This window comes from Oncorhynchus mykiss, chromosome 4, assembly GCF_013265735.2.
Source record: "Oncorhynchus mykiss isolate Arlee chromosome 4, USDA_OmykA_1.1, whole genome shotgun sequence".
Lineage (NCBI taxonomy): Eukaryota > Metazoa > Chordata > Actinopteri > Salmoniformes > Salmonidae > Oncorhynchus > Oncorhynchus mykiss.
The window spans coordinates 18,020,681-18,038,755 of NC_048568.1; the positions used below are offsets into that span (position 1 = coordinate 18,020,681).

General features: G+C 45.1%; 1 protein-coding gene across 1 annotated transcript in view; it reads right to left on the reverse strand.

The window, feature by feature from the left end:
* Nucleotides 1-1,332: 1,332 nt before the first annotated feature.
* The window catches only part of LOC110522229 (exostosin-1), a 264,478-nt gene continuing 247,735 nt past the window's right edge, over nt 1,333-18,075 (reverse strand). The window contains exons 11-12 of the mRNA XM_021600447.2: nt 14,070-14,241; nt 1,333-2,164 (exon numbers count right to left, since the gene is read on the reverse strand). Coding sequence (XP_021456122.2) covers nt 1,979-2,164; nt 14,070-14,241 — 358 coding nt within the window. The 3' untranslated portion in view covers nt 1,333-1,978. The remainder of the gene's footprint in view (nt 2,165-14,069; nt 14,242-18,075) is intronic.

Here is an 18,075-nt window from a genome sequence, read left to right on the forward strand (position 1 = left end):
TGGTAATATGTATCAGTATCCTTCCTACACCACCACCTCTTCTCTCCTCTCGTTCTTCATCTCTCCTGCGTTACCTCTGAACAGAGCAGACGGAGAGAGAAGACACTTTCCAAAAATACTCTCAAATGTTCTTACCCTCCCTTATGGGGGTGATAGAGATCAATACGTCTCTTCTAAATCTGTTCATTCATATTCAGAATGGACTCGACTTGGTGTAAAATAGCCTTGTCTGGGTCCCACTTGAGAGAGAGGAGGAGACAGGAGACAGGTCCCTCAGAAGCGGTATTGAATACGTTCTGGGGGAGCGTCGACATTATCATGCATCATCCTGAGAAGGCAAGAGAGATATCCCCTTGGCCAAACTGAAACAAACACACTCTTGCCTGCCTGCCATTAGGCCCCTCATTAAATCATTGGTTATTTATGTGCTGAGTAGAGCATGGCGTCTAGACCAAAGTGTAAAACCCATTACCTTCAGAAAGAAATCCCTGGTTGCAAAGGTAAGCTCATATCAGTGTTATTCATAATCAAGTTAACTTCATTACCGTTTTTTTTTACTATAATACCTCTGAGCCACAGATACAACGGGTATGGTCAAAATATCAATGCCTATTATTGAACTTAAATAACGTTGGCAATGTATACTTCGCTGTACACAGGCAAGAGTGAATAACATCGACGACGCATACATTAACGACCTTATTTTAAACTTCCAGCAGGCATTGAGACTTTGATGCTCAGAGGTATTGTAGTACAACAATAATCAGGTAAACATGTAAACATTATTGGATGTGAGAGGGAGACGAGGGGTGTACAGGGAGTACCATGCAGAGGCCAGTCTCCTCCTCCTCTCAGACCCAGCTGAGCTGTGGGTGGTGGTGGTGGTGGTGGTGGTGGGGGGGGGGGGGGGGGGGGGTTGGTTCTCTGGAGGGACATGATGAAAGATGCTTCAAACCTCGAACAGAATTCAAAGATGCCTGTCAGTAGCATCACCACGCCTACCCCCGTGGCTAAGCACTATCTACCTAGTATCCAATGTCTACCTCGTAAATCCACCAGCAGATGCAGAAACCCACACCCTGTTTATAGCTAGGCAGGGTCACAGTGAGTGGCATGTCTCCAGCATTTAGACTGACAATCTGGAGGACAACATCAAACAGATGTAGAGAATCAGGATGGTGTCCTGGGGTGGTCTTTGATGGGAAGAGTTGTTTGTTCAACTTTTGAAATTAACATTTCACCAAGGCAGAAGAACATGGTAGTAATTCCTTCTAAACAGGTTGTATACCTCCATCATCGCTGAAACAGAGAGAATAAATACAATAGGCTGTGTACATTTCAGCATCTTTTATCAGATTTGTTTTTTTGGCAATTTAAAGCGCATAGGAGAATGAAGCAACCCCCCCGCAAAAAAAATCGAACAATTCCAAATTGAAAGCCCAATAAGCCCCAGAAATGAATAATGGAAAGCAACATATACAATGTTAGAGAAAAACTTTATAGATGTCATGGAGGACAAACACAATGCACTGTGTTCATTTTTGTTTAAGATCACACTGCCACAGAAAATATCTGAAACCAAACAGGAGTGCACATTGCAGGCTTTTGTGACCTCACTTCCTGGTTTCTCTGTCAGAGAAGGAATTGACAACGACAATCTGTCTGGTGTTGAAGCGTGTGAAAAGTCACAATATTATTTTTTTGACAACAATGACGACAACATCGACACAGTCCAACTCACTGACATTGAAGATGAATCATCTTCAATAGCCAAGATCATTACCTCAGGATAACGGTCCTGGTGTTGCATATTTCATCATAAATTACTCTGTAGAGATTTCACTTATTGTTCGCACAGTCTGACTGACTGAACAGGCTGGTCAAAAAAAGCAGTTATTTTCACTTGCAGCTGGGAAGGAGATTTGGCCCAAACCCACACCACTCAAGTTTCTTCTGTGTGTATGAGTGCGTGTTGGGTTCACAGCCTCTCGATGTCCCTGTACTTCTTCCTCAGGATGGAGACCTGGTCCTTGAACAGCACAGGGTCCAGTCTCATCTGGGAATGCAGCAGGGGCATGAACCCAAACCAGCTGCTGAACGAGTTCATACACGTCTGTCTCTGGGCAAAGTGGTCCGGGTCGGCCCACCGAGACGTCTTAGAACCCTGTGGACAGACACACAGACAGAGGAGATACGTCAGTTCAGCACATCAACCCCACACAGGTCACGGTACGAACTGACTCTGCATCAGTTTAAAAGCAGACACATGTACTGTGTGGAGGATGGTACATTAGAGCTGTGTCGTCTGACGTAAACTGTTTTCCCTCCAAAGACGGCCTGGAAATACATAAAAAGGTTGCTGAATGGAGTGGAACCCAGGGTATTAGGACAACAGCTCATATTTACTGTATACATACACACAAATAAAACTACATGTAAGAAAGGTTATATTTTGTTGTCTTTTAACTCCCATTCAACTGATAAAGTGCTGGCCAAAATCTCCAGCAAACATCCCTTGTTTCCGATTAACTTTCCTGTGTGATCCTGAAGCAGGGAAACAAATGTTTCAGCACCGTTGACTGCAGTGGAAGAATATGCCTGGAAAGGGTCTGAAGATGCTATGTGTTGAGAGAGATGGGAGAAAATCCACCACTGGTACGCTGCTGCCTACACAATTAAGACATTAATCACAGAGCCGATAGAGGCGAGTCATCGGGCTGCCCCGAGGTGGGCCATCAATCAGGCCTGACGTGGGCCGGCCCCGGCTCAGCCCGTGCACACCAACCAGAAGGGGAATCACACAGGGAGACTGTTGGTGCGCTGCAGCCTCCTCCGTCCGCCTCCATGTCTCTCTGGAGGCTCCTGAGTGAACCGGTCTGTAATACTGCAATCGCTCCTCTCTCATATCCCACCTCACAGCACGCATCACAGGCTCTGTGTCTGGCTGCTCCTCTGGCTGCAATTTCAGGCTCATTTCAGACTAGCAGGCACATTGAGATCAGTGGAGGATCATCAGAGGAGGAATGGGAGAACCATCCTACTCAGTAAATTTCATAAAAATAAAAGTAGTGAAACATAAAATAACTAAACGTATTTAGATAAAACCATACAAAAAATATTAATTTCACCAAATAGCTGATTAAAACACATGGTTTTGCAATGCAGGTCAACAGTAACCTCAACACCACCCTCTAGGGTAGCACCATGGTGTAGCCACAGGACAGCTATTTTCAGTCATCTAGGTACACTGACAATACAAAACCTAGGAGAAACGTAGTAATAATGAAGACTTCCAGAGGACGTTCTCCAACCTATCAGAGCTTTATGAACTGACAAGTTGTCCATCCAATCAAAGGATCATTCTTCTTAGTTTACCTTTCACTTAGCTAATGCAACTAATTTGTTCTACTCAACAACCTGACTCAAACAGAGGAATGCCATTTATGTTAGCTAACTGGCTAAGGTTATCCAACAGCGCAAATCTTTTAAGTCAAGGTAAGCTTTCGTTTTTTTTTCTCCAGAGTAACTGCTAAAGTGCTTGCTGTACACTGCACTGCATGAATATACACTTGATTTGGATTGTGATTTTACTAACGCGTTAGTTCTAGTTGATTGACTAGACCGTTAATATGGTGACAACGACGTAGGCTATGTAGCGGTTAGCGGTTATGGTATGAGGTTTTTTCGCCTGGTCACAGACAGCTGTTGAGTTGTGCACTGAAGTCTAAGGTGGAAAAGGTGAGAGGAGGAAAGCGTGTAGATACCAAGATTCCTCAATACCAAGATGGCATAGCAGTTAGACGTCCTTTGTCCTCGTCTTGTCATGTCCCGTGTATATATATATATTTACATCTTTCTTCACGTATCTTTAATATATTTTATTTTCCAAAAACTCAACTTCAAAACACTCTCATGCAAACCACCTCACCAATTTAAAAAAAGTATTATTTACCTCAAATCTGAAATCCACAATAGAAGCTAGCCAGAAGCTAGCCAGGAGCTAGCCAGTTTACTGGCTAACGTTAGTATTCAGCTAACCACGGTTTGTGGTCATCAGTTAACCTTTAGCTCGAAAATCTATCGCCAGTTTTGTACAACGCGACTCAGACCAGAACATACCGGACCTATTTTTCTCTCCATATCCCCGGATTTCAACCGCAAGCTCTGGACATTTACACCTGGATCTCGCAGCTAGCTAGCTGCTATCCGTGTGACTATTGGCTTACGTCGATCCCGGAGCAAACATAAATTATTCTGGAGCTAGCCAGCTGAAGTGTTCCATCAGCCACTCCTGGGCTACAATCACCTATCCGGACCCGTTTTACTGATAATGCGGAGCTCCACCGGGCCTTCACAACTGGACTACCGACGTTATCTGCCCGAGGGAGTTATCCAACTGGCCCCTCCATCGCAACGTTACCTGAACGCCCATCTGCGGCCCGCTAATTGTTAGCTGTCTTATCGGCTGCTATCTGAATAGGTCTATCGGACAATTTTTCTTGGGTCACTATAACGATATCTATTTTGCCAATTGGACTGGTCCCCTCTACCACACAGAACCCCACTAATCTACTGACGGAAACGCACGAGGTGGCTAAAAACAAACCTCCATCCTATGCTAGCTTGCTATCGATGGCCCGGCTAGCTGTCTGAATCGCCATTGCCCCAATCAACCTCACTACTCACTGGACCCTTATGATCACTCGACTAAGCATGCCTCTCCTTAATGTCAATATGCCTTGTCCATTGCTATTCTGGTTAGTGTTTATTGGCTTATTTCACTGTAGAGCCTCTAGCCCTGCTCATTATACATTATCCAACCTTTCAGTTCCACCACCCACACATGCGATGACATCACCTGGTTTCAATTATGTTTCTAGAGATTAATATCTCTCTCATCATCACTCAATACCTAGGTTTACCTCCACTGTACTCACATCCTACCATACCTTTGTCTGTACATTATACCTTGAAGCTATGTTATCGCCTCCAGAAACCTCCTTTTACTCTCTGTTCCGGACGTTCTAGACGACCAATTCTCATAGCTTTTAGCCGTACCCTTATCCTACTCCTCCTCTGTTCCTCTGGTGATGTATAGGTGAATTCAGGCCCTGCAGTGCCTAGCTCCACTCCTATTCCCCCGGCGCTCTCTTTTGAGGACTTCTGTAACCGTAATAGCCTTGGTTTCATGCATGTTAAACGACCATTCCTTCTCTGCTATGCAATCTGGTTTCAGAGCTGTTCATGGGTGCACCTCAGCCACGCTCAAGGTCGTAAACGTATCTTAACTGACATCGATAAGAAACAATACTGTGCAGCCGTATTCATTGACCTGGCCAAGGTTTTCGACTCTGTCAATCACCACATCTTCATCGGCAGACTCGATAGCCTTGGTTTCTCAAATGATTGCCTCGTCTGTTTCACCAACTACTTCTCTGATAGAGTTCAGTGTGTCAAATCGGAGGGCCTGTTGTCCGGGCCTCTGGCAGTCACTATGGGGGTGCCACAGGGTTCAATTCTTGGACCGACTCTCTTCTCTGTATACATCAATGATGTCGCTCTTGCTGCTGGTGAGTCTCTGATACACCTCTACGCAGACGACACCATTCTGTATACTTCTGGCCCTTCTTTGGACACTGTGTTAACAACCCTCCAGACGAGCTTCAATGCCATACAACTCCAATACAATTAAAACTAAATACATGCTCCTCAACCGATCGCTGCTGCACCTGCCCGCCCGTCCAACATCACTACTCTGGACGGTTCTGACTTAGAATATGTGGACAACTACAAATACCTAGGTGTCTGGTTAGACTGTAAACTCTCCTTCCAGACTCACATCAAACATCTCCAATCCAAAGTTAAATCTAGAATTAGCTTCCCATTTATTAACAAAGCATCCTTCACTCATGCTGCCAAAAATACCCTTGTAAAACTGACCATTATACTGATCCTCGACTTCGGCAATGTAATTTACAAAATAGCCTCCAATACCCTACTCAATAAATTGGATGCAGTCTATCACAGTGCCATCCGTTTTGTCACCAAAGCCCCATATACTACCCACTACTGCGACCTGTACGCTCTCGTTGGCTGTACGCTCTTGTTGGCTTCATACTCGTCGCCAAACTCATTGGCTCCAGGTCATCTACAAGACCCTGCTAACTCAACTCCCTCCTTATCTCAGCTCGCTGATCACCATAGCAGCACCCACCTGTAGCACGCAGCAGGTATATCTCTCTGGTCACCCCCAAAACCAATTCTTCCATTGGCCGCCTCTCCTTCCAGTTCTCTGCTGCCAATGACTGGAACGAACTAAAACAATCTCTGAAACTGGAAACACTTATGTCTCTCACTAGCTTTTAGCACCAGCTGTCAGAGCAGCTCACAGATTTCAACACCTGTACATAGCCCATCTATAATTTAGCCCAAACAATTACCTCTCCCCCTACTGTATTTATTTATTTTGCTCCTTTGCACCCCATTATTTATATCTCTACTTTGCACATTCTTCCACTGCAAATGAAGCATTCCAGTGTTTTACTTGCTACAGTGGGGCAAAAAAGTATTTAGTCAGCCACCAATTGTGCAAGTTCTCCCACTTACAAAGATGAGAGGCCTGTCATTTTAATCATAGGTACACTTCAACTATGACAGACAAAATGAGAAAAAAAATCCACAAAATCACATTGTAGGATTTTTTATGAATATATTTGCAAATTATGGTGGAAAATAAGTATTTGGTCAATATAAAAAATGTATCTCAATACTTTGTTATATACCCTTTGTTGGCAATGACAGAGGTCAAACGTTTTCAGTGCAAGTCTTCACAGGGTTTTCACACACTGTTGCTGGTATTTTGGCCCATTCCTCCATGCAGATCTCCTCTAGAGCAGTGATGTTTTGCGGCTGTTGCTGGGCAACACGGACTTTCAACTCCCTCCAAAGATTTTCTATGGGGTTGAGATCTGGAGACTGGCTAGGCCACTCCAGGACCTTGAAATGCTTCTTACGAAGCCACGCCTTCGTTGCCCGGGCGGTGTGTTTGGGATCATTGTCATGCTGAAAGACCCAGCCACGTTTCATCTTCAATGCCCTTGCTGATGGAAGGAGGTTTTCACTCAAAATCTCACGATACATGGCCCCATTCATTCTTTCCTTTACACGGATCAGTCGTCCTGGTCCCTTTGCAGAAAAACAGCCCCAAAGCATGATGTTTACCCCCATGCTTCACAGTAGGTATGCTGTTCTTTGGATGCAACTCAGCATTCTTTGTCCTCCAAACACGACGAGTTGAGTTTTTACCAAAAAGTTATATTTTGGTTTCATCTGACCATATGACATTCTCCCAAACTTCTTCTGGATCATCCAAATGCTCTCTAGCAAACTTCAGACGGGCCTGGACATGTACTGGCTTAAGCAGGGGGACACGTCTGGCACTGCAGGATTTGAGTCCCTGGCGGCGTAGTGTGTTACTGATGGTAGGCTTTGTTACTTTGGTCCCAGCTCTCTGCAGGTCATTTACTAGGTCCCCACGTGTGGTTCTGGGATTTTTGCTCACCGTTCTTGTGATCATTTTGACACCACGGGGTGAGATCTTGCGTGAAGCCCCAGATCGAGGGAGATTATCAGTGGTCTTGTATGTCTTCCATTTCCTAATAATTGCTCCCACAGTTGATTTCCTCAAACCAAGCTGCTTACCTATTGCAGATTCAGTCTTCCCAGCCTGGTGCAGGTCTACAATTTTGTTTCTGGTGTCCTTTGACAGCTCTTTGGTCTTGGCCATAGGGGAGTTTGGAGTGTGACTGTTTGAGGTTGTGGACAGGTGTCTTTTATACTGATAACAAGTTCAAACAGGTGCCATTAATACAGGTAACGAGTGGAGGACAGAGGATGAACTGTGTGTGCGGGTGATCATGGCTATATTCATTCCGCCTGGTTATGTTGCGAAACACTTCTTAAACGGAAGCTAACGGAACAAAATGGGGAGGGACCTATCTAAATTTGTCCAATAGAAACTCTTGTTTTAGTTGCAAAACAACTTTTTGGACTAATAATTACACCCCAGCTCAACTTCATGCAGTCAAGAGTGTGCAAGGTGGTATTAAATGTGTCAATTTCCGGTCACGACTTGCAGACTTGTTTTTGAGTTGCTGTGCGTTTTGTTGCCAACCTGTTTTGCTACCTGACAAATTTACGGTTTTTACTTTTTAATTACCGTTTATATTTTTGTTTTTTCCTACTCAACTTTTTCACTCCGGACGCTTTATCTGGACACGATTCGTCAGGACCTCCAACAGCCGAAGCTAAGTAGTAACATTAACATGATGCCTTCTAATTGTAGTCGCTGTACTCGCCTTACGGCGAGGATAGCTGTGCTACAAGCCCAGCTTCAGACGCAATCGCTAGGCAAGGGTAATTTCAGTGTAGGAAAGGATGAAACAGCGTCTGTGCCACCAGTAAGTACAGATAGTAGTATAAATCCCCTGGCACAGTCCCCGCAGCCGGACAACTTTCTCACGGTTTCTGGAAGGAAATGCTGTAGGAACGCTCAACCGGTGTCGCTCATTCAGCCGACAGAAACTTTCAACCGGTTTTCCCCATTAAGCAGCGGGTCGGAGTCAGAGGCCGAGTCTTCTCTGGTCTCTACTCCTCCCGTTACGGGGTCTGAGACGCCGAAGCTTCCCACCATTAGCTCTGACAAATTGAAAACTCTAGTCATTGGCGACTCCATTACCCGCAGTATTAGACTTGAGAATCATCCAGCGATCATACACTGTTTACCGGGGGGCAGGGCTACCGACGTTAAGGCTAATCTGAAGATGGTGCTGGCTAAAGCTAAAACTGGCGAGTGTAGAGAGTATAGAGATATTGTTATCCACGTCGGCACCAACGATGTTAGGATGAAACAGTCAGAGATCACCAAGCGCAACATAGCTTCTGCGTGTAAATCAGCTAGAAAGATGTGTCGGCATCGAGTAATTGTCTCTGGCCCCCTCCCAGTTAGGGGGAGTGATGAGCTCTACAGCAGAGTCTCACAACTCAATCGCTGGTTGAAAACTGTTTTCTGCCCCTCCCAAAAGATAGAATTTGTAGATAATTGGCCCTCTTTCTGGGACTCGCCCACAAACAGGACCAAGCCTGACCTGCTGAGGAGTGACGGACTCCATCCTAGCTGGAGGGGTGCTCTCATTTTATCTACCAACATAGACAGGGCTCTAACTCCTCTAGCTCCACAATGAAATAGGGTGCAGGCCAGGCAGCAGGCTGTTAGCCAGCCTGCCAGCATAGTGGAGTCTGCCACTAGCACAGTCAGTGTAGTCAGCTCAGCTATCACCATTGAGACCGTGTCTGTGCCTCGACCTAGGTTGGGCAAAACTAAACATGGCGGTGTTCGCCTTAGCAATCTCACTAGGATAAAGACCACCTCCATTCCTGTCATTATTGAAAGAGATCATGATACCTCACATCTCAAAATAGGGCTACTTAATGTTAGATCCCTTACTTCAAAGGCAATTATAGTCAATGAACTAATCACTGATCATAATCTTGATGTGATTGGCCTGACTGAAACATGGCTTAAGCCTGATGAATTTACTGTGTTAAATGAGGCCTCACCTCCTGGCTACACTAGTGACCATATCCCCCGTGCATCCCGCAAAGGCGGAGGTGTTGCTAACATTTACGATAGCAAATTTCAATTTACAAAAAAAAAAATGACGTTTTCGTCTTTTGAGCTTCTAGTCATGAAATCTATGCAGCCTACTCAATCACTTTTTATAGCTACTGTTTACAGGCCTCCTGGGCCATATACAGCGTTCCTCACTGAGTTCCCTGAATTCCTATCGGACCTTGTAGTCATAGCGGATAATATTCTAATCTTTGGTGACTTTAATATTCACATGGAAAAGTCCACAGACCCACTCCAAAAGGCTTTCGGAGCCATCATCGACTCAGTGGGTTTTGTCCAACATGTCTCTGGACCCACTCACTGTCACAGTCATACGCTGGACCTAGTTTTGTCCCATGGAATAAATGTTGTGGATCTTAATGTTTTTCCTCATAATCCTGGACTATCGGACCACCATTTTATTACGTTTGCAATTGCAACAAATAATCTGCTCAGACCCCAACCAAGGATCATCAAAAGTCGTGCTATAAATTCACAGACAACACAAAGATTCCTTGATGTCCTTCCAGACTCCTTCTGCCTACCCAAGGACGCCAGAGGACAAAAATCAGTTAACCACCTAACTGAGGAACTCAACTTAACCTTGCGCAATACCCTAGATGCAGTTGCACCCCTAAAAACTAAAAACATTTCTCATAAGAAACTAGCTCCCTGGTACACAGAAAATACCCGAGCTCTGAAGCAAGCTTCCAGAAAATTGGAACGGAAATGGCGCCACACCAAACTGGAAGTCTTCCGACTAGCTTGGAAAGACAGTACTGTGCAGTACCGAAGAGCCCTTACTGCTGCTCGATCATCCTATTTTTCTAACTTAATTGAGGAAAATAAGAACAATCCGAAATTCCTTTTTGATACTGTCGCAAAGCTAACTAAAAAGCAGCATTCCCCAAGAGAGGATGACTTTCACTTTAGCAGTGATAAATTCATGAACTTCTTTGAGGAAAAGATTATGATTATTAGAAAGCAAATTACGGACTCTTCCTTAAATCTGCGTATTCCTTCAAAGCTCAGTTGTCCTGAGTCTGCACAACTCTGCCAGGACCTAGGATCAAGAGAGACACTCAAGTGTTTTAGTACTATATCTCTTGACACAATGATGAAAATAATCATGGCCTCTAAACCTTCAAGCTGCATACTGGACCCTATTCCAACTAAACTCCTGAAAGAGCTGCTTCCTGTGCTTGGCCCTACTATGTTGAACATAATAAACGGCTCTCTATCCACCGGATGTGTACCAAACTCACTAAAAGTGGCAGTAATAAAGCCTCTCTTGAAAAAGCCAAACCTTGACCCAGAAAATATAAAAAACTATCGGCCTATATCGAATCTTCCATTCCTCTCAAAAATTTTAGAAAAGGCTGTTGCGCAACAACTCACTGCCTTCCTGAAGACAAACAATGTATACGAAATGCTTCAGTCTGGTTTTAGACCCCATCATAGCACTGAGACGGCACTTGTGAAGGTGGTAAATGACATTTTAATGGCATCGGACCGAGGCTCTGCATCTGTCCTCGTGCTCCTAGACCTTAGTGCTGCTTTTGATACCATCGATCACCACATTCTTTTGGAGAGATTGGAAACCCAAATTGGTCTACACGGACAAGTTCTGGCCTGGTTTAGATCTTATCTGTCGGAAAGATATCAGTTTGTCTCTGTGAATGGTCTGTCCTCTGACAAATCAACTGTAAATTTCGGTGTTCCTCAAGGTTCCGTTTTAGGACCACTATTGTTTTCACTATATATTTTACCTCTTGGGGATGTTATTCGAAAACATAATGTTAACTTTCACTGCTATGCAGATGACACACAGCTGTACATTTCAATTAAACATGGTGAAGCCCCAAAATTGCCCTTGCTAGAAGAATGTGTTTCAGACATAAGGAAGTGGATGGCTGCAAACTTTCTACTTTTAAACTCGGACAAAACAGAGATGCTTGTTCTAGGTCCCAAGAAACAAAGAGATCTTCTGTTGAATCTGACAATTAATCTTAATGGTTGTACAGTCGTCTCAAATAAAACTGTGAAGGACCTCGGCGTTACTCTGGACCCTGATCTCTCTTTTGAAGAACATATCAAGACCATTTCAAGGACAGCTTTTTTCCATCTACGTAACATTGCAAAAATCAGGACCTTTCTGTCCAAAAATGATGCAGAAAAATTAATCCATGCTTTTGTCACTTCCAGGTTAGACTACTGCAATGCTCTACTTTCCGGCTACCCGGATAAAGCACTAAATAAACTTCAGTTAGTGCTAAATACGGCTGCTAGAATCCTGACTAGAACCAAAAAATTTGATCATATTACTCCAGTGCTAGCCTCTCTACACTGGCTTCCTGTCAAAGCAAGGGCTGATTTCAAGGTTTTACTGCTAACCTACAAAGCATTACATGGGCTTGCTCCTATCTATCTCTCTGATTTGGTCCTGCCGTACATACCTACACGTACGCTACGGTCACAAGACGCAGGCCTCCTAATTGTCCCTAGAATTTTTAAGCAAACAGCTGGAGGCAGGGCTTTCTCCTATAGAGCTCCATTTTTATGGAACGGTCTGCCTACCCATGTCAGAGACGCAAACTCGGTCTCAACCTTTAAGTCTCTACTGAAGACTCATCTCTTCAGTGGGTCATATGATTGAGTGTAGTCTGGCCCAGGAGTGGGAGGGTGAACGGAAAGGCTCTGGAGCAACGAACCACCCTTGCTGTCTCTGCCTGGCCGGTTCCCCTCTTTCCACTGGGATTCTCTGCCTCTAACCCTATTACAGGGGCTGAGTCACTGGCTTTACTGGGGCTCTCTCATGCCGTCCCTGGAGGAGGTGCGTCACCTGAGTGGGTTGAGTCACTGATGTGGTCATCCTGTCTGGGTTGGCGCCCCCCCCCCCCCCCCCCCCCCCCCTTAAGTTGTGCCGTGGCGGAGGTCTTTGTGGGCTATACTCAGCCTTGTCTCAGGATGGTAAGTTGGTGGTTGAAGATATCCCTCTAGTGGTGTGGGGGCTGTGCTTTGGCAAAGTGGGTGGGGTTATATCCTTCCTGTTTGGCCCTGTCCGGGGGTGTCCTCGGAGTGGGCCACAGTGTCTCCTGACCCCTCCTGTCTCAGCCTCCAGTATTTATGCTGCAGTAGTTTATGTGTCGGGGGGCTAGGGTCAGTTTGTTATATCTGGAGTACTTCTCCTGTCCTATTCGGTGTCCTGTGTGAATCTAAGTGTGCGTTCTCTAATTCTCTCCTTCTCTCTTTCTCTCTCTCGGAGGACCTGAGCCCTAGGACCATGCCCCAGGACTACCTGACATGATGACTCCTTGCTGTCCCCAGTCCACCTGGCTGTGCTGCTGCTCCAGTTTCAACTGTTCTGCCTTATTATTATTCGACCATGCTGATCATTTATGAACATTTGAACATCTTGGCCATGTTCTGTTATAATCTCCACCCGGCACAGCCAGAAGAGGACTGGCCATCCCACATATGCTCTCTCTAATTCTCTCTTTCTTTCTCTCTCTCGGAGGACCTGAGCCCTAGGACCATGCCCCAGGAATACCTGACATGATGACTCCTTGCTGTCCCCAGTCCACCTGACTGTGCTGCTGCTCCAGTTTCAACTATTCTGCCTTATTATTATTCGACCATGCTGGTCATTTATGAACATTTGAACATCTTGACCATGTTTTGTTATAATCTCCACCCGGCACAGCCAGAAGAGGACTGGCCACCCCACATAGCCTGGTTCCTCTCTAGGTTTCTTCCTAGGTTTTGGCCTTTCTAGGGAGTTTTTCCTAGCCACCGTGCTTCTTCACCTGCATTGCTTGCTGTTTGGGGTTTTAGGCTGGGTTTCTGTACAGCACTTTGAGATATCAGCTGATGTACGAAGGGCTATATAAAATAAATTTGATTGATTGATTGAATGCCTGACACCTTGATTACTCAAATTTGTCTCATGACCTGTGTGCACCTACGCCTTAAACTTTCAATTGTAGGCTTGGCTGTGGCTACCTCATGATGTGTATAGGGCAAATTCGAGCATCATGTCGTAGCCTAAAGCTATCGATGTTACATTGAGCTGGATAAATGGAATATGAATGACAGTCTTTCAATCTGATGTAATAGAAATAGTCCATGCTCATGGTACGATACCGCAAACCTTACTCCCAAATCTCGAACGGCACCGCCGCCAAAGCTTGAAATTTGCCCTGACCCAAGCACTGATGTGACCTGATGTCTATTGAAATTGGCCGTTGGTTAGTGATTAATGCCGGGTAAACACAGGGTTTCGGCGGATGGCATCTTCAACAAGCTAGGATTGTCAGGTCAAACGCACATGCGCTCAGGCACACACACGTACGCACAAACGCATGCAAACACACACGGTTACCACGAAGATCTACTGTACCTGCTGCATCATTGTCTCCTTGTACTGCTTCTTCTGGGTGACTTTGATTGGTGGGAGCTTAGTGACAGCAGACACCAGGAAGTTCATCAAGATATCCTCACAGTTAGCCATCTGGTCCACCATGGTGAGAAGGCTGGATGGCAAGTAGTGAGTGTACAAGTAGTGATAATACCTAGAAACACAGAGAGAAAGAGGGATGGATACATTCATAAAAGGACACCACATTGATATACTGCATAGTGCAATATTGCAAATGGAAACAGCAGTGACTACACAGGAAATCAAATCTCCTTAATTCCATTCTCAGTGCCATTTCCCGAAGGTTCACCATTTCTCTGGATAATGTCCCTTGTTGTTTTCTATTCACTGAGAGTCACAGAATATGGATGGTAATCTGTCTGGTGGAGCCATCCGGCAGAATGAGTGGAGCCAGCCCAGAGAAGAGCCACCCTCCCTTGCGGCCTCATCCACCCGCCTGACGACACCCAAAGACGGATGTTTTAATTTCTCAGAGTGAGACACTTCGCCCCTCTCTTTCTGGCAGCCCTGATTGTACCATGTCTCATTTCCCGTCTGTTTATTATGTTGAGGGCCCTGGCTGTATGGCTGACAAAGGCAGGCGCATCATTTCCTGTACGTCTGTGCTGAGGGATGGGCGTCAGTCAGTCGGGGTGGGCCACTCTATTTAGATCCAGAGGCAGTCAGACTCGTGCCTTATCTCTCCTCCTCCTCTTTGGTAGCTCCGCTGGGCTCCTGGCCTCTACAGCATCAGCCCAGCTATCACTTTCAGCCTCGTGAAGGTGAGGTGTCACAGCCAAGGTCTGCCGTCAGCACCATATGTCGGTATCATCCGTGCAGGAAAGATGAGCACAAGGACTTTCCTTTGAGACAAACTCTGTGGCTTTCTCTCTGCAAAGCTATTGATCTATGTGCTGTCAGTTATCTTGTCAACGTTGTCATTTTCCAGATCTGAATATCACACTCTGCCTGATATCTTTGTTCATGTTGATATCTTTGGATGGGAAATGTATACTGAGCAAAAATATAAATGCAACATGTAAACATGTTGGTCCCATGTTTCATGAACCGAAAGAAAAGATCCCAGAAATGTTTAATTCGCACAAATAGCTTATTTGTCTCAACTTCTGTGCACAAATGTGTTTACATCCCTGTTAGTGAGCATTTCTCCTTTGCCAAGATAATCCATCCACCTGACAGGTGTGGCATATTAAGAAGCTGATTAAACAGGATGATCATTACTCAGGTACACCTTGTGCTGGGGACAATAAATGGCCAACCTAAAATGTACAGTTTTGTAAACAACACAATGCCACAGTTGTCTCACGTTTTGAGGGAGTGTGCAATTGGCATGCTGACTGCAGGAATGTCCCCCAGAGCTATGGCCAGAGAAATGAACGTCCATTTTTCTACCATAAGTCGCCTCCAACGTCGTTTTAGAAAATTTGGCAGTATGTCCAACCGGCTTCACAACCACAGACCACGACCCACGGGATTGTCTGACTGATTTACATTTATTAACTGTAACTCAGTCAAATCTTTGAAATTGTTGCATTTTGCGTTGATATTTTTTATCAGTATAGCTATCTAATTAATGACACAGATTTGTTAATTAGGCTGATCTGATAGGATTGTTTTTACACTTGCTACTGGTGACAATATGGTAGAAACACTTGCCACTTGACTATTATCACAATGCCTCAGTAGACAGACCCTTGAGAGCTGAATAAGAGAGGCATTTTGAAACCACACAATAGATTACAACAATGACATGTTCCATGAGAGTAGTCTATCTGCAACTGCCCGATAAGACATGACTTCAAATCTCTCATGAGAGGAAAATACTTCTCAAGTCAATTTGCTGCATGGCTTAATCGTTTGTATTCATTGTGTTGAGGCATTGCATTTACAATCAAATATTTTATGGAAAAAGAAAAGAAAAAAAACAAAGACGTTATTTCCTTTTCTATTATGCTGCTTATATACAAAAACTGTCAGTGGTGTGAGGAATTCGGATTAGTTTTCTAAATGGCACTTACTGTACTGAAAGACGTAGACTACTCCTGAGTAAAACATATAAACTCAGCAAAAAAAAGAAACGTCTCTTTTTCAGGACCCTGTCTTTCAAAGATAATTCGTAAAAATCCAAATAACTTCACAGATCTTCATTGTAAAGGGTTTAAACACTGTTTCCCATGCTTGTTCAATGAACCATAAACAATTAAATGAACATGCACCTGTGGAACAGTCGTTAAGACACTAACAGCTTACAGACGGGAGAAAATTAAGGTCACAGTTATGAAAACTTAGGACACTAAAGAGGCCTTTCTACTGACTCTGAAAAACACCAAAAGAAAAATGTCCAGGGTCCCTGCTCATCTGCGTGAACGTGCCTTAGGCATGCTGCAAGGAGGCAAGAGGACTGCAGATGTGGCCAGGGCAATAAACTGCAATGTCCGTACTGTGAGACGCCACTACAGGGAGACAGGACGGACAGCTGATCGTCCTCGCAGTGGCAGACCACGTGTACCAACACCCGCACAGGATCGGTACATCTGAACATCACACCTGCGGGACAGGTACAGGATGGCAACAACTGCCCGAGTTACACCAGGAACGCACAATCCCTCCATCAGTGCTCAGACTGTCCGCAATAGGCTTCCGGCAATAGGCTGAGAGAGGATGGACTGAGGGCTTGTAGGCCTGTTGTAAGGCCTACAACACATCTCTGGCAACAACGTCATCTATGGGCACAAACCCACCCTCGCTGGACCAGTCAGGCAAAAAGTGCTCTTCACTGACAAGTTGTCTCACCAGGGGTGATGGTTGGATTTGCGTTCATCGTAGTTCATCGTACCCCGAGGCCTGTACTCTGGAGCGGGATCAATTTGGAGGTGGAGGGTCCATCATGGTCTGGGGCGGTGTGTCACAGCACCATCGGACTGAGCTTGTTGTCATTGCAGGCAATCGCAACGCTGTGCGTTACAGGGAAGACATCATCCTCCCTCATGTGGTACCCTTCCTGCAGGCTCATCCTAAGTGACCAGTGCAGGAGAGTTTCTGCTATACAGTGTTAACAGGTCTCGATATGTATTAGGGATTTTTATAACCACCATGCGTGCCTGCCTGCCTGTATGTGCTCAAAAAAATTGGTATGTGTTACCGCATTCCCGTCCTTGAGCTGTTATCATGGCCCCTACACCCCTCACAGAGAGCAGGCAGAGGTTCTGAATGCACAGTGCCTTCGGAAAGTAACATTTTGTTGTGTTACAGCCTTATTCGAAAATGTATAAAATAAAACAAAATCCTCAGCAATCTACACACAATACCCCATAATGACAAAGCGAAAACACGTTTTTTTTTTTTAAATTCAGACCCTTTGCTATGAGACTTGAAACTGAGCTCAGGTGCATTCTGTTTCCATTGATCATCATTGAGATGTTTCTAGAACTTGATTGGACATGATTTGGAAAGGCACACATATATAAGGTCCAAGAAGACAGTGGCCTCTATCATTCTTAAATGGAAGAGGTTTGGAACCACAAAGACTCTTCCTAGAGCTGGCCACCGGGCCAAACTGAGGATTCAGGGGAGAAGGGCCTTGGTCATGGAGGTGACCAAGAACCCGATGGCCACTGACAGAGCTCCAGAGTTCCTCTGTGGAGATGGGAGAACCTGCAGCACTCCACCAATCAGGCCTTTATGGTAGTGACCAGGCGGAAGCCACTCCTCAGTAAAAGGCACATGACAGCCCTCTTGGAGTTTGCCACAAGGCACCTAAAGACTCTCAGACCATGAGAAACAAGATTCACTGGTCTGATGAATCCAAGTTTGAACTCTTTGGCCTGAATATGAAGCGTCACATCTGGAGGAAACCTGGCACCATGCCTACGGTGATGCATGGTGGTGGCAGCATCATGCTGTGAGGATTTCTTTCAGCAGCTGGGAGACAAGTCAGGATTGAGGCAAAGAGGAACGGAGCAAAGTC